The following is a 24,359-nucleotide window of genomic DNA, read 5'->3' on the forward strand; positions in this document are numbered from 1 at the left end:
ATTTGAAATTACCATGAAGTTTTCACTTGATTATATTATTACATTTTTCACTTTTTTTTCTTTTTCCTAAACATAGCCAGATCACAAGAAATGGCAGAACCTTAAGGAAACCGAAACCCTGAACTATTATTTTTGAAAAGGACACACGGCAACAAATCTAGAAAACTGTTCTTTTCATTCTGAGTGTTCTGCTTAAGAAAGCCTTTACACCAGAGATTTATCAGGAAGGGAAGTCAAATGGGAGAATAACTGGCTCAACCAAGGGTTCACTTAGTTCTTAATTATTCTGTAGCTGAAAATTTGATTCCCAGACTATCAATGCCCAAACTTTTTACTTCCTTTGTATTTTAGACCTTTGGCCATTTTGCCATTCCTCCCACTATCAGTGAGTTAAAGTGAGATAAAAGAAAGGATAAGTTACTGATTTTCATATGTTAATGAATTTGGTTGGTCGACAGGAAACTGAAATGGGACTTAATATGAATTTCATGTATTTCTGAGAATTCCTGACCACCCTAAAGTTAACTAATAGTTTATTTGGGTTTCTGGTTTTTTTATTTGTTTTTCGGCTATGCCCACAACACGCAGAAGTTTCTGGGCTAGGGCTCAAACCCAGCCACAGCAGTGACAACGCTGGATCCTTAACCACTAGGCTACCAGGGAACTCCTAATAGTTCATTGTTTTAGTGCTAGTTACTTATTGTTGTATAAATGAGTGACAGTTGTTGCATACAAAGAAAAATAAAAAGAGGGAAGAGGCATGTACAGAAAACCTACAAACAAAATTAAGGGAGCCAAACATGGGAAAAATAACAAATTTTCAGGACTGTGGAGTATTTATTTATCTTTTAGGCCTGCACCTATGGCATATGGAGGTTCCCAGGCTAGGGGTCCAATCAGAGCTGCAGCTGCTGGCCTACACCACAGCCACAGCAATGTGGGATCTTTGCCGCCTCTGTGACCTACACCACAGCTCATGGCAATGCCAGATCCTTAACCCACTGAGTGATGCCAGGGATCAAACCCACAACCTCATGGTTCCTAGTTGGATTCGTTGCTGCTGTGCCACCACGGGAACTCCCTGTGGAGTATTTAGATACTTCCTTTACAGAAAAAGTTTGCTGACCCTTGGACTAAACCAGGTGAGAGTTCTTCTAATTCTGATAATCTATACAACTATGAAATTATTAATTTCATAATGAAATATTAACTTACAATTGCATCCTATTTATAAAGTGCAGCTTCTGATTAATGAGTGACTTTTCTTTATAGGCAACATGGCATCTAACATTACTAGTGGAGGAGAGGTCTGTTCTTCATGACGAGTTAAAGGCAGCATCTTACTGTAAAAGTTTTTTTTTTTAATATATATCATCTAAAAATTTTTTAAGTGTAGTAAATTAACCTTTGGAAATAGCAGTTGAAGCCTCCTATAATTGAATCCAGAAGAAAAACTGCTTGAGAATACATATTTCTTACTTCAATGGCATGACCTGGAATACAGAAGTAAAAAACTAGTAACATATTACAGTGTCTGCATATGTACAAAACACATTTGTGTCATGAACCACACAACAGCACAGATTATAGTCAATATACTTATCCTGTATCCATTAGCAGTAAATCCTAATGCTTTGAGTTTTTTATTCCTCTTTTTCTAGTTTATGGTAGAAGTTTAGGTTATTGATTTGAGATGTTCTTTCTTTTTAAACATACTTAACAGTTATAAAACTCTCTCCGATAACAATTTTGGGTGCATCCCATTTGTTTTTGTTGTGTTTCCATTTTCATTCATCTCAAAAGTATTTTCTAACTTCCCCTGTGGTTTTTTTGACCTATATTAAGGTGCTTAATTTCGGAGTTCCCGTCGTGGTGCAGTGGTTAACGAATCCGACTAGGAACCATGAGGTTGCGGGTTCAGTCCCTGCCCTTGCTCAGTGGGTTAATGATCTGGCATTGCCGTGAGCTGTGGTGTAGGTTGCAGACGCGGCTCGGATCCCACATGGCTGTGGCTCTGGTGTAGGCCCAACAACTACAGCTCTGATTTGACCCTTAGCCTGGGAAACTCCACATGCCTCGGGAGCGGCCCAAGAAATAGCAAAAAGACTAAATAAATAAATAAATAAATAAATAAAAGGTGCTTAATTTCCTTCTGAAGTCCCCCCAAGTTTTTTTTCCTTTATTACTGTGGTCAGAGAACACTCTTTGAAAGATTTCAGTCTTTTCCTAAATTTACTGAAGTGAGCAAATTGTTTCCCTTCTATTTCCTTTGGTGAATCTGCCTAGGTTGTCCTACCCATTAAGTGGGGCCATGAAATCCTCCACTATCATTGTTGAATTGTATATTTCTCCCTTTAATCTGTCAAGTTTTTGTTTCATCTATTTTGATAGGTTCTTAGGTGCATATATGTTTAAAATTATTATAAACTTCTGAGAATGAATATTTAATCATTGCAAAAGGTCCCTTTTTATATTCAGTAACATTTGTTTAATGTTAATTTCACTTGATATTAGTATAGACACTCCAATAATTTTATGGTTAGTGCTTGCATGGTGTATATATATATTTTTTTCATCCTTGTACTTTCAACATAATTGTATCTTTAACTATGAAGTGCTTCTCCTACAGACAGCATTATCTGTTGAAACAAGTTGGATCTTGATTTTTAAAAATTCAGTCTGACAATCTCTGCCCTTTATTTAATTCATATTTAATAACATTGATATGGCTGGGTATACCTCTTCCATCTTGATTTTCTTCTATATGCCTCATGTATTTTTTCCTGTTCCTCCATTATTGTCCTCCTTTGTATTAAGAGGATATGTTCCAGTGTAACGTTTTGATTGCTTTAATGCTTTAATGTTTTAATTATTTTAAGAGCTATTTTCCTTGTGGTAGTTCCGGAGCTTACAACATACATCCTAACTTACTAAAATTTACTTCATATTTACATGGATTAGTTCCACTGAAATATAGAAACTTTAAGCCTATATAGCTACTTTCCATCCCAACCTTTTTGTACTATTATTATATTACATCCATGTGTGTTACAAACTATATAGTTATAATTATTACTTATATGATCTTTTCTAAAACAGGAGTGCAGGTATATATTCATAGTTTGCTATATTGACCACCTTATATATAATTTCTAGCTTTATTCATTTGTTCTTATAGATTCTAAATTATCATTTGCTATCATTTCCTTAGTCCAAGACAGCTTTGTTTCCACCTCCAACAGAAGAACACAAATATTATTTCATGTGGTTACTAAAGCAAGAGAAGTTTTCAAGTGTCTTAAGAATAAGAAACATCAGAATTCCCATCGTGGCACAGTGGTTAATGAATCCGACTAAGAACCATGAGGCTGCGGGTTCGATCCCTGGCCTTGCTCAGTGGGTTAAGGATCCGGCATTGCCGTTAGCTGTGGTGTAGGTTGCAGACACAGCTCAGATCCTGCGTTGATGTGGCTCTGGCGTAGGCTGAGAAGCTACAGCTCTGATGAAACCCCTAGCCTGGGAACCTCCACATGCCATGGGAGTGGCCCTAGAAAAGGCAAAAAAAAAAAAAAAAAAAAAGACACACACAAAAGAATAAGAAACATGCAAGTATGTTATCTTTTATAAGTACTTATATATGAGTACCTTTATTGGTGTTTTTTCATGTGGATTTAAATTACTATCTGGTATCACTTGCTTTTTGACTGAATAATTTCCATTGTTTCTTATTATATAGGTCTACTAGCAATGGACTTTCTTGTTATTTATCTGATAACATCTTTATTTCACCTTCATTGATAGCTTTGGAATATAATATTCGTTTTTTAATTTCAGCAATTTGAATATATATCCTTCTGGTTTCTGGCTTTCACTGTTTCTAATGAAACTTCAGCTGTTAATCATATTGGGGTTTACCTTGTATGTGGTAAGTCATTTTTCTCTTATTGCTTTCCTGATTTTTCTCCTTATCTTTAGCTTTCAACATTTGACTCTAATGTGTTTGGGTGTGGATCTCTGTATTTATCCTACTTGGTGTTCGTTGGGCTTCTCTGATGTGTAATTAATGTTTTTCATCAAATTAGGTTATTTCTAGCCATCTATTTCAAATTTTTTTTCTGCTTCGTTCCTCTCCTTGGGTGGGTACTCCCATTATGCATACTCTCATTGGTATGCTTAATGGTGTCCCACATTTCTCTGAAGTTTTTTTTCCTTCATCACTTTTTCTCTTTGGTCTTCAGACTGCATAATCTCTATTGATTTACCCTCGAGTTCACTGATTCTTTCTTCCGTCAGTTCAAATACACTATTCAGCTCCTCTAGTAAATTCCTCATTTCATTTATTGTACTTCTCAACTCCAGAATTTCCTTTTGTTTTTTGTTTTTTAAATTTCCATTTCTTCACTGACAAATCTTTGTCTGCTACATCCACCATCCAGGCCCTCTCTAAGGCAATGTTTATTGACTGCTTTTTCCCCCTCATGTGTATGAGTGACTTTCCTGTTTCTTTGCATGTTTTATAAATTGTTATAAACTGGACATTTTATGCAGTATATCATCTCTGGATAATGATCTTCCTCTACGGGGGTCATTATTTACTTGGCTGTTTATTTCCTTGCAGTGTGCAGCCTGATATTACCTCTTTTAGTCTAGCTATGTAAGGGCTGCCCCTGGGTTGGCACAAAGCAATTACTGGTAAGATTTTTACCCATTACCGTTGTATATGTTGTGTGTGCTTGAAGGCTGCTATCATAGTTCAGAGTTTACTTTTTTTTTTTGTCTTTTCAGGGCTGCACCTGCAGCATATGGAGGTTCCCAGGCTAGGGGTTGAATCAGAGCTACAGCTGCTGACCTACACCACAGCCACAGCAATGCAAGATCTGAGCCACGTTTGTGACCTACACCACAGCTCATAGCAACACCAGATCATTAACCCACTGAGCAAGGCCAGGAATTGACCCTGCATCCTCATGGATACCAGTCAGATTCATTTCCGCTGAGCCACAATGGGAACTCCCCAGAGAGTTTACTTTTGACCCACGTTCAGGCAGGGACTAGTAGCTTGGAGGTTTATTCTGTTCTGAGGGCGCAGCCTTGGACAGTCTTTCAGATTGCCAGGGATGAGTGTGATTTTTATTTTTAAGCCTATATTTGTAGGAGTTACCTCTGAGCCAGAGCAACTTATCGTTCAGTCAGTATTTGGTCAAGTTCCTTGTGCCAGTGAAGGTTTTGCCATGGGGTGATGGGTCTGCATGTATTGGCAAATACTTTTAAGTTTGTCCCACATTCTGCTCTGATTATCCTGAGTGGGTGTAGCCCAGCACAGGCACACAACCTTTATAATTTCCAGAGGTGGCTGTGCTCCCAGGAGGGCTCTTCTGGGCTCTTGCTGGTTTCTATTAATCTTTTGGCTGTTCTGCTGCTCTGCTTGCACCAGCTCCTCCTAATTGCTCTCCACCAAGATTTCCATTGTTTTTGACAATGCCCTTAGGAATGGAGTTCTCCATGCTCTGTTTCAAATAGTCATTCCCTTCAGGCAGACCTGTGGAACTCTTTGTCCTCACTGAATGCCTTCCCCTTTAGAAAGAAACTATGCATCACTGAAACAGAGCTGGAAGCAGGGGGCTCAGAGTCTATGACTGGGCACGAGGGCATGGTGGCAGTCTGTGGTATTCTCTATTTTTCTATCCTTGAGTGAAATCTCCAATCTTTGAGTTGGATGAGGTGGAAAAAAAATAAGGGCCCCACTATTCTCAATGTGTGCATGGAGTAGTGTTTCCATTCTAAGAGGAAGGGTTGATGGTAGAAGAATCGGATTGCCAGTCCTCTTGGCTGTGCTTGCCTGGAATACCATTTTTGCAACACAGGACTGAGGACATGAAAAATTCAGGCAGCTACCTTGACTGGGTGAAACTGTAACCTCAGAGTAAGAGCTGGGGAAAGAGGGAGCCCTGCCTCTCCCCAACATCTTTATCATACCTGACCAGAATAAGCAATGAGGGTAGAGCTTCTGTAACAAAGATCTGTGGGTGGTGGTGGTGGTGTTGAGTATGCAAGTAATTCTTCAAGTGCTAGAGACTCCTGCTGTTCTTAGTGAGATTTAATAAGTTTTCTTAAATGAATGCCTCCATTTGCTTTATGCCCTTTGGACAATTTCTAGATACTTTAAATGATTTTTAAAAAATAACTTTTACCAAGTCTTTGTTATGCTGGAGAAGGTCTACTGAGCCCCTTACTGTACCATTCTGGATGTCACACCCTTCAATATATCTTTGAACATAACTGCTGAGTGGAAATGTGGTTCAGCAAAAAGAGAAACGGATTTGGTGTCAGGACCCAGAATTTCATTCCAACCTGGTTAAGAGCAAGTTGAGTGAATTCTCCTGAAGTACAGTTTCCCCATTTGTAGAATGAAGAGATTACATTAAAGGATCTTTAAATTCCTTCCAACTCTAAAATCTAATGATTTTATGAAACAGAAATGGAAAGGAAGTCATCAACGAAAAACACTCTACTGTAGCTACGTGAGAATAGGAAATATGCAAACAACCATTGCCTTTTTTTAACCAAAAATGTTCCAACCTATTTTTAATTAGAGCATGTACTTCATTTTGAACTCTATCTAATTTCTAGCTAATCAAAATGCTAGTTTAATGCATGGTTTGCAGTCAAGATATTTTTTCACCCCAAAGTTTTCCTTCCTAATCATTAGAACTAAGAAAGTGGAGGCAACATCACTGACTGGTCACTAAAAATATGACAGCTTAATGCTAAGTGAAAGCACTACAATCTGCTACCATTTTATGCATATTGTGAGTACTGCAAACAGTTACTTTCTCTCTGAGATGATTTCAAGTTTACACATTTTGCATAAGGCTGTATATTCCCAGAGTGTCTATTGAATTATCTGTACTTATTTGGAGTGTGTGGGTGGCAAAATATCAATTCTCCCTATACACTGCAGAAAAGAGTTGCTTCAATGGGACATCCATTTGTAGTCATGAAGACATACTGTTTATTTAGTACTGATTATCTGCACAGATTATAACAATAAATCTGTGGTAAAGGCCCCTCCTTGCTGAGTCATTCTGTCTTAACTATTAATCCTTTTAAACCAACTTATTTAACTTAATATTGTCATTTACTATATAGTCTACATTCAAAATCTATACACTCAAAGCAGGGGGAGAAGGAACCTTTCTATAATTTAAGAAAGCTGCCACTGCAAATATATTTAAATGCTTTCAACTACTAATCCAAAACAGAATATCCTATGATAAAACTACAAGAGAATTATGAATACACACTGGCGAAAACTGCTATTCACTGATACATCCAGCAATTAGGAAGGACAGGAACAAGATGGCAGTGTGTGCAAAGTGATCCAGAAATAAGGAATCATATAATCTTTAAATATCTTGCCCTCAAAAGCAAAACATATTTTTAAATTAGCCATCTTCAAAATTTGAGCTTTGTCAACGTCTAAGGGAAAAGGCAAAGTATTTAACTCAAGGTATACAAAAGGTACAAATCCCTGCAGAGGAAAAGTATAAGCATATTTTGAGTCTATCCAAATGCTAAGGCCTCTTTCTGATTCTCAAAAGTGACCCTCAGACTTGAGCTGTTCAAAAATTTCCAAATGAGCCCATCTGCTCAGCAAGATATTTCTATGTTAAAACCTTCAGGAAGGCATCTGGCCCAGTTTTTATGATCCTAAATTACCTTGGTTTCGATTTAATTTTTGTAAACTGGGATTCCCTTAGGAAGAAAGTAAAATTTTCAATCTTAAAAAATAAAGGGATAGTAAGAAACAAAACCCTATCACCTTGCTCCATTTCAGAGCCCACATTCCAACGTAGTTTATTCATTCCAAGACATTAAAAAAACATTATGCAACATCGATTTAGAAATTTATACTTTATCCTGTTGAGTATGTAATACTGTGATGTAAAATTAGTGCATTATAATAAATGTCCCTTTTTTTGGCATTTCCTGAGTGAATCATCCTAGGAAGCTTTTCTTTCATTTTAATTTGTCTATTGTGTCACTGTAGAGAACCATCTTAATAAGATGGAGTTAAGAGAAAAATATTTAAGACTTACTAATGGCCCCTACAACATAGGGTTTTTTTTTTTCCAGGTAACTTAAGTTTTTATTAGCTGAAAATACTAATTAATGACCAAAATGACTCAATGATCTAGAGACCACCTCCAATCATATGAAAAGAAAACACCTTCAAATCTCTTAGTGGGGAAATTATCTCCATCCTAAAAACTGTCCTATCCTTCTTTGACTATATGCTTTCTGTATCAGAGTCACTTACTTTGAATACCACTATGCATATTCAAAATGAATATTACTAATGATTACTTAAATCTTACCTGCTTGATTATGCAACTAACCTAATCTTTAACATCAGCAATACTGGGAATTGTACAGAAGGGATTAACAAAAGCAAAATTTCTATCTAGACCAACCACATGTCTAGTAATGCAGTTGAGTTATTCAAAGGACATGTTCCCTGAGGCTCCTCCCCCCGAAAAATAATAATGTCTACGGCTTCAGAGTAAGAACTGTCCAAAAAAACTCATTTTGCAATTGATCGCACATCTCAGTATTAACTCCAACTCCAAAAGCAAGACCTTGCACCACTTACTATGGTGTCAAAAGACTAACAGTAAAAGACTGGCTTCAAGCTACTTATTAAATCACCTCACTATAACAAAACTGGAGACCTGAGTTAGATAGTTTAGGTTATCTACCTACTAATGAGAACAATACAAAACAAAAACAAAACGTAGTCTCACCCATACCAAATTATCATTTAAAATACAATAAAACTATAGACCAATAAAATAAATATTTAAGACTTTTTTTTAGGATATAAAACCTCATTATATACAGTTATGTGGTCGCTCATGAGATACACAAGTTTTTCAAGTTGAATAATTACTACCAAGCAAATTAAAGCAACTTCAAGTTGGAAAGGAGAGGAGCTTTCTAAGTGTATACATAGCAACATTTTATTAATTATTTCTAGCTGGTAAAATCTGATTATTTTATTTGGGCTCCTCCTTGTTATTTCGAGCTTAAAGAAACTCTAACTACTGAAAAAGGAAAAGAAGACCTTGTAATAAAGTAATTCTAAAGTGTCAACACAGATTAGAGTCCTGATCATCTAAATATATATGCAATCTTCTCCTATTTGCCTAAAGGTCATTAATAATTCTAAGTAGATGTTGCTTTATGCGTATATGTGAGTATGTACAGACACACACATGCATGCACACACACTCTCCATTTAGCTGTTTCTTTGTGTAACTTTAGATAGCAAAAGCAGTGTGCATTTAAGATGGAAATAGAAAAGGCAATTAACTTCCTATGCTTTTTAGATCACTCCCAGTATGGCAACTCTCAAATTACATCAGAGTTTGTGCTTTAAAGAGAAATGTATAAGTTTTGGTCCAAAACAACAAAAGCAACACCTCATTTGGTGGAAAAATGAAATTTCCACCACTAGATGACAGTTATAATGCTGGCTAATGATGAAGAACACTCTTCACACCAACATGAGAATCAAGGATTTTCCTACTAAAGGTTGTGTGGCAAATAACTTAAAATATATTAAGTATCTATCACTGAAGTATTTGAATAGAGGAAGGGGAGTAAAAACAATGAACCTATATTGCCTTTTTTTTTTAATTTTAAGAAGTAGACACTTTCCATCTAAATTGTCAGCATAAAGGAGGTTTGAAAAACTACAAAAAAACTGGAAAGCAATCTGATTCATCTGGTTAGATATCAAATAGCTATTAGCCTTCAAAAATTGAAAAGGGGTAAAGTCAAATGGTAACAAAAATTATGCTTTATCACAACTAAGGCAATTACAAGAAAATAATTTGGGGATAAATACATACACCATATTAGATTGTGAAAGATGTAAACCTCAATTCCCTTTTCAAATAAATCTTATCTAAAAGAAGGATTATATAAAATGGGAATGTATGATTTTTTAATAAAACAATTCTGCTTCAGTGCAAATGGGTAGTCAAGGAAAAAGAAAGGAGGGATGGAAGAAAGGAAGAATAGAAAAATGTTTCATATGACTTAGCAGGAACAGTTTCCACAGCCTTTCACACTGTTGACAATTTCTTCTTGTAATTTCTTCCTTTCCTCTTCTTTGGATACATTTTCTTTCTTTGCATCCCATTTGGGGTTTTCATGGTTCTGCACACGACTACTCTGTGTATGCCACATTTCTGAATAGATACTGCCAGGGTTAGCAAGCAAACCATGGTGGGTACCACGTTCAGCTACTTTACCCTAATAAGCAAAAATAAGAGAAACATAGAAGAAGTCAAAACTAGAATAATTGAAAATACATAATACTAAGCAAGGATTTTGAAAGATTTGCAGTCACTAAAAATATCTCTTCCATCATAGTATAAATAGGAAAAATCAGTGTATGAATGTCTTCTTCACTGTTGAGCTATCAGTCCAGTGAACAAACAAAAACTATGAAATTCCATATGCCATAAACCATTTTACTTAAAGGAAACAAAATCTGAATGTTTTATTTTTCATTTTGAAGAGCAGAAAAGGAAGGTGAAGATTTTTCTAAAGGTGATATTTTCTGTCATCAGTAAATATAGCAAAAGTACTCTTATTTATATGGAGATTTAAAGGATTAAAAATAACATCCCAAAATCCTCATGGGCCCTTTGAAATAAAAGATTTCTGGAGTTCCCATCGTAGCTCAATGGTTAACGAATACAACTAGGAACCATGAGGTTGCGGGTTTGATCCCTGGCCTCGCTCAGTGGGTTAAAGATCTGGCATTGCCGTGAACTGTGGTGTAGGTTGCAGACACAGCTTGGATCCCATGTTGCTGTGGCTCTGGCGTAGGCCTGCAGTTGTAGATGCATTAGACCCCTAGCCTAGGAACCTCCATATGCCGCGGGTGTGGCCCTAGAAAATACAAAAAGACAAAAAAATAAAAACAAAAAATAAAAAAAAAAGTGATGGCAAATCCCTTCAAGAAAAAAAAAAAAAAAAAAAAAGGATTTCTTCATGAAAAGCTTACTTCTCCCAGTAGTTATTTTTTTTAACAATGGCTATTAAACTTAACATTGCATAGATTTGGTATTAATTCCAAACTTTTAGTTACAATTAATTTGTCTCTTGACAGCTACTGTTAAACATGTTGGAAGACAAAAGGAATTTTGTCACTTTTACTGGTACCCCTGGTGAGAGGACTTTTTACAAATATACCCTTAAGTAAGATAACTGAAGTGCCCAGTTCTGAGTGGTTGAGTAAAGGCTCCTCCTTGATTGCTGGCTGGGCAGTCTAAGAACTGTTTGGCTCAGCTACATGAATTCTTCTGTATCCTGAATATTGTCCTCATTGGCACAAAAGTCCCCATGATTACACATTTTATACTTTTTAAATTTTACCACTGTAAAAAATAAATAAATAAATAAAATTCTCAATGCTCAGACATAGAAATCAAACATACCAAAGAGGACAGGGAGGGATGAGGGACAAATTAGGAGTATGGGATTAACAGATACAAACTACTATACATAAAATAGATAAGTAACGATTTACTGTACAGCACAGGGAATGATATTCAATATCCTATAATAACCTATAATGGAATATAATCTGGAAAAAAAAAACCTGAATCACTATGTTATACACCTGAAACTAACACAATGTTGTAAATCAACTGTACTTCAATTAAAAAAAAATCCTCAACGAAAACTGCAAAAAAAAAAATAGAAAGAATGAAGTTATTTTTGCAGAAAACCAATGAAATAAATCACAAAAATTTATCCAATAAAAATGTATAAAATATATTTAAATTATTTATATTTGTATTAAAGCATAAATGTATATAACTTTAAAAGACAAGTACTAATTCCAAAGCTTATAACACAGAGAAGAGCCTTCTGTCTCCTCCTTCTCCACCCTTGAATATCTCCTTCTTATCCCCAAATTCAGTTATATCTTCCAGCATTTACACACATATACATATTAATGAGACTCAGCGTTCTTAACTGTTCCACATTCTCACTGCCTCATTCTTTACTATCCTAATAACACTGGTTATATCACAAATGTTATTTAAGTTAACATAGTTTACTTTATTATGACTATGTATTACCTGTTGAGCCAAATAGGAACTAGGATTTTATAGATATATTTTCATTATTTTTTATTCTTCTTGGACTTAGTAACTGCCTTGCTTTTTCATGGCTTAGTTTTCTATGTCATTATTGGTAATTCTCTCTAAACTTTAAGCCTGTCTGAATAGTATTTTTCTCATAATCAATTATATTAGGTAATGTATTATTCAGTGTTTCCTCCCCCACTCCCACCCCCTGAGATATTCCTCTCACAGATTTTGGGTTCTTTCCCTATCCTCAATTCAGAAATTTTGTAACAATCTGTCTTGCTTTTCCCCCCCTTCCTGTCCATTCATTATGGTGGGTACTTGGTAGGCCCTTTCAATATGGAAACGCATGATCTGAAGTTTTGGACATTTTGGAGGTATTATTCTTTGGTTATTTCCTTCCCTTTCTCTTATCACCTCTTTCTGGAACAACCATTAGTGAAATGTTGGACCTCTTTGACTAATTCTCTTATTTTCTTATCTTTCCTCTATTTTCTTTCTCTTTTTGTTCTATCTACTCTTTGTGGAGATTTCCTTGACTTTATTTCATCAATGACATTTTTAATTTCCAAAATCTCTTGTTCTTGATTTGTTCCTTTATTTATTTACCACCCTCATTTTAAATTTGAAATGTTGCAAGAATGGTAAAAGTGAATACCTACATATATACTTCTCCTAGGTCAGCAACTGTTAATTTTTCTACATTTGCTTTCTCTCACTTCATCCTATCTCTAAATTTACTTTTTGCTAAATTATTTAAGAATGAATTGTGGACATTATTACATTTCACCCATAAATGCTTCATTAGCATGCACCTCCTAAAAACAAGGATATTCTCCTACATGACTAGAATACAACTATCACCCAGGTTTCACCAATCATCCCAATAATATCCTATATATATATATATATATATATATATATATATATATATACACTCCATTCAGAATCCAATCAGTTTATAAGTTTCCTAGTCTATATATATATATATATATATATATATATATATATACACACATACATATATATAGTCCATTCAGAATCCAATCAGTTTATAAGTTTCCTAGTCTGTGTGAGTGTGTGTGACAATGATATTTTTAAAATGTCCAGGCTTGTATTTTAAAGAATGCACTTCAAGTTGTATTTGTCTGGTAGTTCCTGATTCTTAGATCCAGGCTAAACATTTTGCTTGAAATACAATACAGGTGATGATGTCCTCAGTGCACCATGTTAGGAGGTTCATGATATCAGTTTGTTCTACAATTAATGATATTAAATTTGATCACTTGATTAAGGTAGTGTAAATCAGATTTCTCTCTTTTAAAGGTACTTTTTGTCTTTGTAATCAATAAGTAATCTGTGCGCCATGCTTTCAAACTGTGTGAATATTCTATTTCCCAAAAATTTTTCACTGAACGGTTTTAACAATGTTAATCCTTATCTGAATCAATTATTACAATGCATATTGCAAAATATGTTTTTCTAAACTTATTATTCCTTCTACATGTGTTAGCTGACATTCTTTTTTAAAACTTAGTTATAATTCGCATATATTATATTGGCTTCAGATGTACAACATAATGATTTGTTGTTTTTATACATTATGAAATGATTACCTCAATTAAGCCCAGTTACCACTGTCACCAAAGTTATTATATTATTATTGACTATATTCCCTATGTGTATATTAAAACCCCATGTCTTAGTTTGTACCTCTTTTAATACCCTTCACCTATTTCATCCCTCCCCTCACTCTCTCCCCTCTGGCAACCACTCTCTGCATCTATGAGTGTGTTTCTGTTTTATTCATTCATTTATTTATTCACTTATTCATATATAAGTGAAATCATACACTACTTGTTTTTCTGACTTATTCCACTTAGCATAATACCTTCCAGGTCCATCCACGTTGTGTAAACGGCAAGATTTCATTCTTGAAGAAAATCTTTCCTAGACATCATTATGGAATTATAGACTGGTTTTTATTCTATGTGTTATAATTCATTAGTATCATTATATTTTTTTATGTTCAAATTGTCCCACCTTTGACCAGTGGGAACTCATTCAAAATGGTTCCTGTGTCCTTATGATATGCCCTTATTAATTTACCTACCCCAGATAAGGAATCAGTGATTTCTCCAAGGAGTCTTGGTTCCTTTTGGTGAGGAACAGTATTTAGAATCCGAGATCTAAGTGCAAGTTACACTCATTGCTAGTAGCATTTCATTGCTACTAGGCCTTTTCAGTGAACAGAATTAGGAACTTTTAAAATTTTTTTATTTTTTTTCTAGTCACATGTGTGGCATATGGAAATTCCCAGGCTAGGGGTTGAATCAGAGTTACAGCTGTAGGCCTATGCCACAGCCACAGCCACAGCCAACACTGGATCTAAGCCACATCTACAACCTACACCACAATTTGTGGCAATGCAGATCCTTAACTCACTGAATGAGGCCAGGGATTGAACCTGCATCCACACAGACACTATGTCAGGTTCTTAACCTGCTGAGCCACAACGGGAACTCCAGGAACTTTTTTTCATCATGAACTCATATTGATAATTTTGTTCCAATATAAATCACAAAGTTCTTCCTCTTCTTCTCCCATTCTATATTTGTATCTTTCTTCTCCCAAGTAAGCCCTTTATTTCCCAACAACATCAATATATTTACTCAAATGCTCAGTTTTACAATATATACAAAATGGTTTCAAAACAGCTACTCCCATGTTACTACCAGCAACAAACTTACTAAGTTCAAATTTGAGTTATTTTTATCCTTATAATAATTAGAGCAATATATTCAAAAGTCATTTGGGTTAATTCTATTTTTCTTCTGCACAGTTATTTTACCAATTTGTTATACAGTTAGTTTTGCTTCTTTCTATTTGTATTCAATTTCTGATTTTTCTCCATCCTTGTTGATTTTCAAATTTTTGAATATATAAAAACATGAACATGGTTCAGAAGTAAAATACAAAAAAAAAGTATAATCAGGAAAGTCTTGTTTACCTCCCTATGTCTTCTACCCCTTTTTATACACATCCCGTAGGTAACCAATGTCTTTAGTTTCTAGTTTATCCTCCTAGAATTTCTTTCTGTAGAAATAACATATGTCTATTTCCCCCACATCCTCCTACAAAAGGTAGCATACTACATATTCTTTTGCATTTTTCTTACTTTCACATAACACCATATCCTGGAACTCATGCCATGTCTTAAGTCTTCTTCACTGTTTTTCGTAACAGCATTTTGTTCTTATTTTAGAAGTGCTGTATTTTCCATGTCCTCTGATTATATTACTTATATTTTTAAGCTTTCTTATGGTGTCTGCATTGTCTACATTTATTCTACTGAATTTTTTTTCTGCTTGGAGGTCTTCCTTTATTATACGTTGCCACTTAAGAATACAATATTTAAAAGGCTGACTGGAAGCTCTATGTGCATGGATGTGGGTTGGGTTCTCAGCTGCTGGATTTCATTATAGGATAATCACATGGATATCTGCTCATTTTGTTGGGGTCCCCAAATACAAATATCTTTTTTTATGGGGCTATTTCTGTTTCTCCAGAAAAGAATCCTCTAATTATCTGCTGATGAAGGAAGGAGTGGCAACAGTGGAAATAAGTAACTGGTTGGCAAGCTTCTTAGGGCCAGTGGCACAAGAGGGTTGGTGGTCTTATTCTTTAGTATGTTTTGATTTCCAGTTAATCTCACCTTTCTGTTGACATGGTTGGTAATTTTCTTGTGTCCAGAGCCTCTCTGACACAATTTCCTGACAAGTAAACCTCTAGTCTCTTGCCAAGGCTGGGAAGTGGTAATCACTTGGCTGCAGAGGGTGAGGAAGAGCCTTGGGTACTCTATTTCTTATATAGACTTATATACATATATATTTGCTTTTTAGGGCCGCACCCATGGCATATGGAGGTTCCCAGGCTAGGGGTCGAATGGGAGCTACACCTGCCAGCCTACGCCATAGCCAAGCTGGATCTGAGCCACGTCTGCAACCTACATCACAGCTCTTGGCAACACTGGATCCTTATCCCACTGAGCAATGTCAGGGATCAAACCTGCATCCTCATGGAGACTAGTCAGATTTGAAACCTGTTGAGCCACAATGGGAACTCCATGTAGACTTAATATTAATACTACAAGATGGGAGTTCCCGTCGTGGCTGTGGTTAACGAATCTGACTAGGAACCATGAGGCTGTGGGTACGATCCCTGGCCTCACTCAGTGGGTTAAGGATCCAGCATTACCATGAGCTATGGTGTAGGTCTCAGACGCGGCACCGATCTGGTGTTGCCCTGGCTGTGGTGTAGGCTGGCAGCTGTGTCTCTGATTAGACCCTTAGCCAGGGAACTCCATATGCCGTGGGTGCGGCCCTAAAAAGACAAAAGACAAAAAAAATACTACAAGAGACTGTTGATAGAACACATGAGGTCATATTAGTTTCACCCCTTAAAATTGCTTCTATCATATGAGGATTTAATGCTTTCCTCCTCTAACTTTACTTTTAAAACTTTAATGAGCGAGTTAATAGAATTTACTCACTTTTTGGAAGTGACATGAATTATTTCCTATCGGAAAGAGGTAAAACTGGAATCCCATAGGATTCAATCTTATTGAAAGAACACAAATTCTGTATATTTCTTTAGAAACAACATTTAAGTTGCTTGTGTTTGTAACAATTTCTAACATTCTTTAAATATTAATCTTTAAAGTTAAATCTCTCACCTGTTCCAAGACAATGATTTCATCTGCATCGACCACTGTTGACAATCTGTGTGCAATGAAAATAGAAGTTCTGTGTTTGACTGCATCCCTCATGGCACTAAGAATAGTCTGCAAGTATGACAATAAGAAGAGTGTGTGGGGGGGAGAGATCTAAATGTAAATTAAAATACTCATACAATTCTTAAAAGGACATATAAAATTCCAGTTAATTTTTCATTATATAAACTTTATACTACCACCAAATATTTTACCTAATCTAATAATTACTACAAAGAGAAGTACATCAATCAAAGAGGGAAAATAAATATGACCACATTACTATGGGAAAAAAAAGCTTTAAGACAGGCAAGAGTTCTTTAAATTACAATGTTTGGGATAAAGTGGATATTTTCTATACTTAAAAACAAACATAAAAATGATGAATCCACTGACATGTGTATATATGTTTATCTGGTCAATGAGAGCAAAAATAAAATCAGAAGAGACTCAAGGATAGGATGTAGAGAAATTAAAAAAAAATTAAGAAAAGATAGGAGACTCAAAGGGTACAGGACCATTGCTTTTCCTTAGTTCAAACTTGGAAAGGGTGACAAAGACAATTAATTGTGCATGTTTAACTTGAAGAAATTCCTTTTTCAAAAGCATTCTGGAAAATCCATTTTTGTTTACTGCCTGTAAAATGTAAGAGAGTTGTATATATATTCAGCTATACTTGGAAACCTGGGTATAAGTACAGCAAGTTAGATGGAATTAGCAGTGTGGGGGATGGTGATATTTCCAGTGGTTTCCTACAGGTATTTCTAGTCATTGTATTTATAAAAGGAATAAAATTATCAGAAGTAGATGGTTACCCAGGAAAAGAAGACCTTATACTTTACTAGGACAGACTGAAAAATCAAGTGCAGGGTCAATTCTAAGAAAAATTGTGATGTTTGTAGGGACTCCTCTTCCTTAACCTCAAGAACTTAAACTCTGACATCATACTGATGCCCTGGACCTTTAAAAAAGGTCCATTAAACAAGTCTGTAAGTCAACTATATGCCAATACAATTTATTTTTTTTTTTAAAAAGGTCCATTAAAATTTACTAAATCTTCTGGTAACTCATTCCCTTCAAGGTGGGGGGAATTCTCTGTTGGCAATTAGTGGATTATGCTCCGTAAGATAATGAAGATACATGACTCTTGGAGTTCCCATCGTGGCTCAGTGGTTAACGAATCCAACTAGGAACCATGCAGTTTCAGGTTCGAGCCCTGGCCTTGCTCAGTGGGTTAGGGATCCGGCATTGCCATGAGCTATGGTGTAGGTTGCAGACGAGGCCCTGATCCCAAGTTGCTGTGGCTGTGGCATAGGCTGGTGGCTACAGCTCCGATTCGACCACTGGCCTGGGAACCTCCATATGCTGCGGGAGTGGCCCCAGAAATAGCAAAAAGACATAAATAAATAAATAAAAATATTAAAAAAAGATACATGACTCAAATAATGACTGTTGTTAGGACATTTAATTTGTAATAAATGTGGATGACACATTTTTTAGATATAAAGTTCTTCTAAGTAGACTGCTATTCTGCTTATGAATGGGGTCTGGTGCACCTTAAGATTCCCTTTAAATATAATAAATCCTCATGCTAAACAATTCACTTAGAAATTAAACAGTTTTAATATGGCAGATCAAATAGTATGCCCTGAAACTTAACTCCATATGCAAAATATATGTCATACATGCTCTAAAGCCAAAATTAGACCTATCTTTCAATAATAGGTTTTTACCTACAAGTAAGATGTAGGTGAATGGAGGCAACTGAAAAATAATATCAGCCTATCTTCAGTTCTAGATTAAGAGGATTTGTTCATGAAATTATGATTGCTGTTAAGACTTTGGTATTTAATACAAAGATTGTAGGAAGTTTAATGTAGTTGCTGGGCAGTGCAATGATATCAGTGTCATAACATCTTAGTGTTTCACAATACTTGCTGTGAAATGAATATAAATTGATACCAGCACTGCAGGCTGTATGTGCCAGATCTGTACCTCAGTGAGTTGCTCCAAGATAAGTGAAAGGCTTTCTTGGGTGTACTGTGTCACACACAATCATTTACATGACCTATTTTATTAAGTGTTGAGTGGCAAAAGCAGAAAGACTAAAACCTTTCTTTGTCAGCAGATTAGGTGATTCCCACAGCTTTGCAAGATGCAAGGGTGATACAAGAACATAAATTGTCACATAGTTCCAAAAGGAGATACATCTGCAAACAGACTTAATGTGATAATTCAATGCAATTTGGCATTCTTACTATCAACATTTGCTGTACTGGGGAAAAGGGCTAGGTATTTTTCTCTACAGCACCTCCTACTGAGGCTCATTCAAAATATGAAAGAATGCAGCCATTTTACTGAAACATTCGAGGAAAAAGGTTAAGCAGTGAGAATTGAAGAGTTTTAAGTTTTCACCATTGTTTACCTCTTCAGTAATTGAATCTAATGATGAAGTGGCTTCATCATAGAGAATAACAGGGGGGTCCTTCAAAATGGCTCTTGCAATTGCTACTCTTTGCTTTTCTCCTCCTGGTAAAGAAAGATTTTAGTTTAAGAGGGCATAAATAAATACATATTTTATGTTTCTAGTATTTCCATTAATTATAATCACCAAGTAATACCTTCAACATTTACCTTTATTCCTGATTACTGTTCATTTTACTCAGGTATAAGAGTCTATGTTTGTATACAGTATCCTTTGACAAACTATATTCCCTGGAGCATAAATGTAATCTGGATTCTGACTTCATGACAGATGAAAAGAACAAGGGGGTGGTGGTGACAACTTTGATTCCAGAATTATTCTGCTAACCAGAACTATGCTTGTTATATGCTACTTTGTAAGTATTTTATATTACTTCCCAATGAACAGCAACCTCAGATAGAAAAAATTCAAAATTAGACTATCGACAAAACCAAAAACAAATTCAATATCTGAAGCCTGAAAACTTGAAGACATGAAACTATGAATATCTAAATTTATCCCCTAACATTAAAAAGTACCATTCACCTAGTATTGTCAAAGATTTTTTTTTTTTGACAGAAAGCTATTATTTTCACAGTACCATTCAAAGTTAAGGCTATTTACTAGGACTTCTTTATTTCACCTTAGTTATTTGCTATGAGGCTCTAGCATAGCAGAATTTTAAAACAGAAAGGAAACAGTGGCCCAGAAAGGATAAGTGATTTGGTCAAGGTCACAGAGCAAGTTCCAGCAGAATCTGGACAGGACTTAACTAATTCCCCATCCGATGCTCTTCCTTTCACAGTGTATAAGCCCATAATTATTCCTAAATATATTCTAGAGAAAATAAAGCAATCTTTCTTTCTTCACTGGGACTCCTTCATGTCTAAGGCCATCGATCTTACATAAAACTACTGTTGGAAATACAAAAGAGGATGCTTTGCTGAATATGTCCCTTTTGCCTTCTTTTCTTGTCCATTATCTATTCATTTACCAATGACTGAAAAAACTTGTATTTTTTTTTTTTTTTGTCTTTTGTTGTTGTTGCTATTTCTTGGGCCACTCCCGCGGCACATGGAGGTTCCCAGGCTAGGGGTTGAATCGGAGCTGTAGCCACCGGCCTACGCCAGAGCCACAGCAATGCGGGATCCGAGCCGCGTCTGCAACCTACACCACAGCTCATGGCAACGCCGGACCGTTAACCCACTGAGCAAGGGCAGGGACCAAACCCGCAACCTCATGGTTCCTAGTCGGATTCGTTAACCACTGCGCCACGACGGGAACTCCAAAACTTGTATTTTTTAGCATCAGTAAAAAAAGCTCTACCTACTGATTATCTGGTACACCAGTATTACTTATTTTTATCTGTTCTGCAGTTACTATCTTCAACCTGTAAGAAGACCTCCTTATGTCTAATGTTAGTGAATAAATTTACATTCATACTACCTACACTCTTTCTCATTTCATAAGTTCAAAATCCTCCTATCCAGGCAGGCACTATACCAGAACTATCTGCTTATCCACCTAGCAATTCAGCAGCAGAAAGAATAAGTAGATACTAAGAGGAAGAACTAGTTTTTGTATGTTTCCCAAATTTCAAGTGGAAACCAACCCAGTTTCAAATCTATTCAAAGAATTTTCGAACTTGGAAAAGAAACATTTGCTTGTTCTCTACCAAAATTATTGGCATAGATGCTAAATAACATATTGCTCATTTTGACAGGTCTGGTTGTAAGGCAATGAGTATTACCTAAGAATACAATTTCCTTAACCATTCTTACCCCAAAAGGCATACAGAGAGGAACAAAATGAAAAATGGAATGCAGCACGGCTATCTGAAGCCAAGTCATATTTTGAGAGAGCTAATTGGGGATCTTGAGAATTAGCCAAACAGATAAATAATCTGGTGTGTGGGCTAGTTAATTGGAAACTACTCTGATGAAGAGCAATGGTAAAGTATAAAGGGGGACTGGAATGAAGCAGGCATCTTATACTACCAGGTAGTGACCAAAGAGCTACTACAACTTAACTTGAAAATAAAATCTTTGCTTAACATTTTCTAAACCTAAATCAAAACTTTCTTGAGAGTATGTTCCTTTATGCTTCATCTTATAAGTTCTCAAACCATTTTGCATAGTTGCTTACACACAGTATGTACCTAATCAATGTTGTGAATAAATGAAGTCAGTTTAAAATGAAAAGGAATAGAGATTTATTAAAATTCATGCAGAGTATTCTTCATTCTTTTTTTTCCTTACCTCCACCCCTAATCTACACATTTCCTCCGCAATCTAAACTAGCATGAAGAGAAACTATAAAGGATATAATATGTTTACATGAGTTACATTAATACTTCAGGTATTAAATATCATTATACTTTTGGAATTTAAATAATTCAGGGCAAAGAAACATTTTTTGGATCCTCAAAAAATTCAGTCGTTTTATAATAATCCATTATTAAACCTAGTAATCTCACAATTAAACACTTAAAATGTACAAGCCCTAAAATTTACTTGCCCACTGCACCAACAAAGACATGAAAATGAAGTTGGCTGTAAGGAAAGTACAGCAGTTAAGTATATCAAATATAAGGAGGTCTAAAGTATTGAAAACATTCATAATGACCTAAGAAATTATGAGGAGATACATTATATACTACCAAATTACTTCTCCCTACTCTTACTACTTTCCTATAGGAATAATTATCTTAGTTTTCCTTTAATATTAATATTATGGATAATAACACTGACTTCAGCACATATCAATAACTATTAAGCACTTAGTGTTTTCAGCTGCAAGTGAAAAAAATGAGACTTGCATGATTTGAGAATAGTTACTTCTAACATGTTGAACCGTTTACAATGATAGACAAGAAACTGGGGACTTTGTCAAAAGATACTAGATGAGCACTGGATTTGTACTCTCTCATTACATTTTCTAGTAAATGGCTCTGAGAAATTAAAATTTGAAGGGAGTATATAAGTGAAGCCCAGGTCTAAATCTTTGATTACCTGAAAGCTTGAGTCCTCGTTCCCCTACTTGGGTGTCATATCCATGTGGCATTCGAAGAATTGCATCATGCAGTCCAGCTAACTTTGCCACTGCATACACTTCCTCTGGTGAAGCATTGATGTTTCCATATAAGAGGTTGTAGTAAATGGTATTATGGAAGAGGACAGAATCCTGGAGCAGATTTATATATATACACACATACATGCATGTTCATTATTTTAAAAATTTAAACAATAGTAAAGATATAAAGGCATAAAAAAAACCATGATGACCCTTTAATCACCCCCTCATGCCTGTAATTCTATTTCCCCTTCCAGAGCTTATCACCACAAATGATTTGTTGTGTATCATTCCAGACTTTTTCTGATGCATTTAGACACCTAAACATACTTTTTTTCAATACAAGTGGAGCCATACTGTATATATTATTTTGCAAGCTGCTTTTTTTGTTTGATGTTTTTTATTTTTAAAATTTATTTATTTTAATGATTTCTATTTTTTCCATTATAGTGGGTTTACAGTGTTCTCTCAATTTCTACCAGTCACACATATATACACACATTCTTTTTCTCACGTTATTCTCCATCATGTTCCATCATAAGTGACTAGATATAGTTTGCTGTGGCAAACTGCTTTTCTAACTTAACACATCCTGGAGATTCTTCATGTCAGTAACAGAAACCTACCTCATTATTTTCAATAGTTGTATGATACTAAGGATATATCATATTTATCTTATCCATCCCTCTGTTTATGGATATTAATGTAGTTTCCAAATTTTTATTACTATAAACATTGTTGAAATAAAATATCATTGTATATAGGACTTATGTACACCCATGTATTTCTATAAGAAGAATTCCTAGAAATAAACTGATGAGTTAAAAAGTAAGCATACATTTATCCTTTGATAGTACTACCCAACTGTCTTCCAAAAATGCTCCGATAGCTTATACTCCAACCAAAAGTATATAAGGGTGCCAGGTCCCCATATTCTCAGCAACCCTGGAGATTAATTAAGTTTTAGTTGTTGCTACTTTTAAGGGTAAAATGTGCTTTTTGTTTAAATCAGCATTTCCCTAATTACTAAAATAAAGTTGAATATGTTTTCCTAAGTTTGTCAGAAGCTTTTAAATTGGACTTAAAACAGAGAAAACAAAGAATTTATGTACTATAGATTTTTTTGGAGAAAGTTCACTGCGAGCATTCATGTGAATTCATTTATTCTGACAGGGCACATTAAAGCTAATTTAATTAAGGTAAGATCCACCTCCCACTTTTCTTTCAGTCTCCAATGGCTGGAATGCAATAGTAAGATGAAGTAAAATGCCTTTAATAATTCACATTAACCAGGATATTCAATTAATTAAGATTTCCTTTAATATAATAATCAGCCCCACAGTTTGATATAATTTCAAATAATATTTTAATAATTTTTATACCTACTACTAATATAAAATTTTCTTATATTGAGGTACTTAAATCCAATGAGCTGAAAGTTCTACAAAGAGAAAACACTTATTTTTAAATATTTTATATAAAAAGTTATAAAAAGTTAATAAACAAATGCTAACTGGAAACTCTGAAAATACAAAATATAAGGTAAAATAAAAATTAATTAAATAATCCCTAATTCCACCATACAGCAATAACTGCTGCTAACATGTTGGTGTATTTTCTCCAATTTTTTTTTCTGTCACATGTATTCATTTAACATTATAAAGCTGGGATATTACATTTTGTTTGATATCTTTTTTTTCAACAGACTTTCTGAGTATTTTTCCGTGACACTCATTATTCTTTACAAACATGATATTTATAAGTGACTGTATGACATTTGATCTAATGATAATAATTTAACCGTCTACTTATTACTGGACTTTATATTGTTTCCAACTTCTGCTATTATAAATAACACTATAATGAACAACTCAGCATA

At 35.1% G+C, this 24,359-nt stretch overlaps 1 protein-coding gene across 3 annotated transcripts in view; it reads right to left on the reverse strand.

Moving 5' to 3' along the window:
- Nucleotides 8,849-24,359, reverse strand: part of ABCB7 (ATP binding cassette subfamily B member 7) — a 126,540-nt gene continuing 111,029 nt past the window's right edge. For 2 of the 3 annotated variants that reach the window (XM_001928719.5, XM_021080711.1), the window contains 4 exons: nucleotides 22,420-22,591; nucleotides 19,370-19,473; nucleotides 16,909-17,016; nucleotides 8,849-10,320 (listed from right to left, as the gene is read on the reverse strand). In XM_001928719.5, the coding sequence (XP_001928754.2) occupies nucleotides 10,105-10,320; nucleotides 16,909-17,016; nucleotides 19,370-19,473; nucleotides 22,420-22,591 (600 nt within the window). In that variant the 3' untranslated portion in view covers nucleotides 8,849-10,104. The remainder of the gene's footprint in view (nucleotides 10,321-16,908; nucleotides 17,017-19,369; nucleotides 19,474-22,419; nucleotides 22,592-24,359) is intronic. The other variant, XM_021080712.1, reaches the window with a different exon arrangement.

Source organism: Sus scrofa, chromosome X (assembly GCF_000003025.6).
Source record: "Sus scrofa isolate TJ Tabasco breed Duroc chromosome X, Sscrofa11.1, whole genome shotgun sequence".
Classification (NCBI taxonomy): domain Eukaryota; kingdom Metazoa; phylum Chordata; class Mammalia; order Artiodactyla; family Suidae; genus Sus; species Sus scrofa.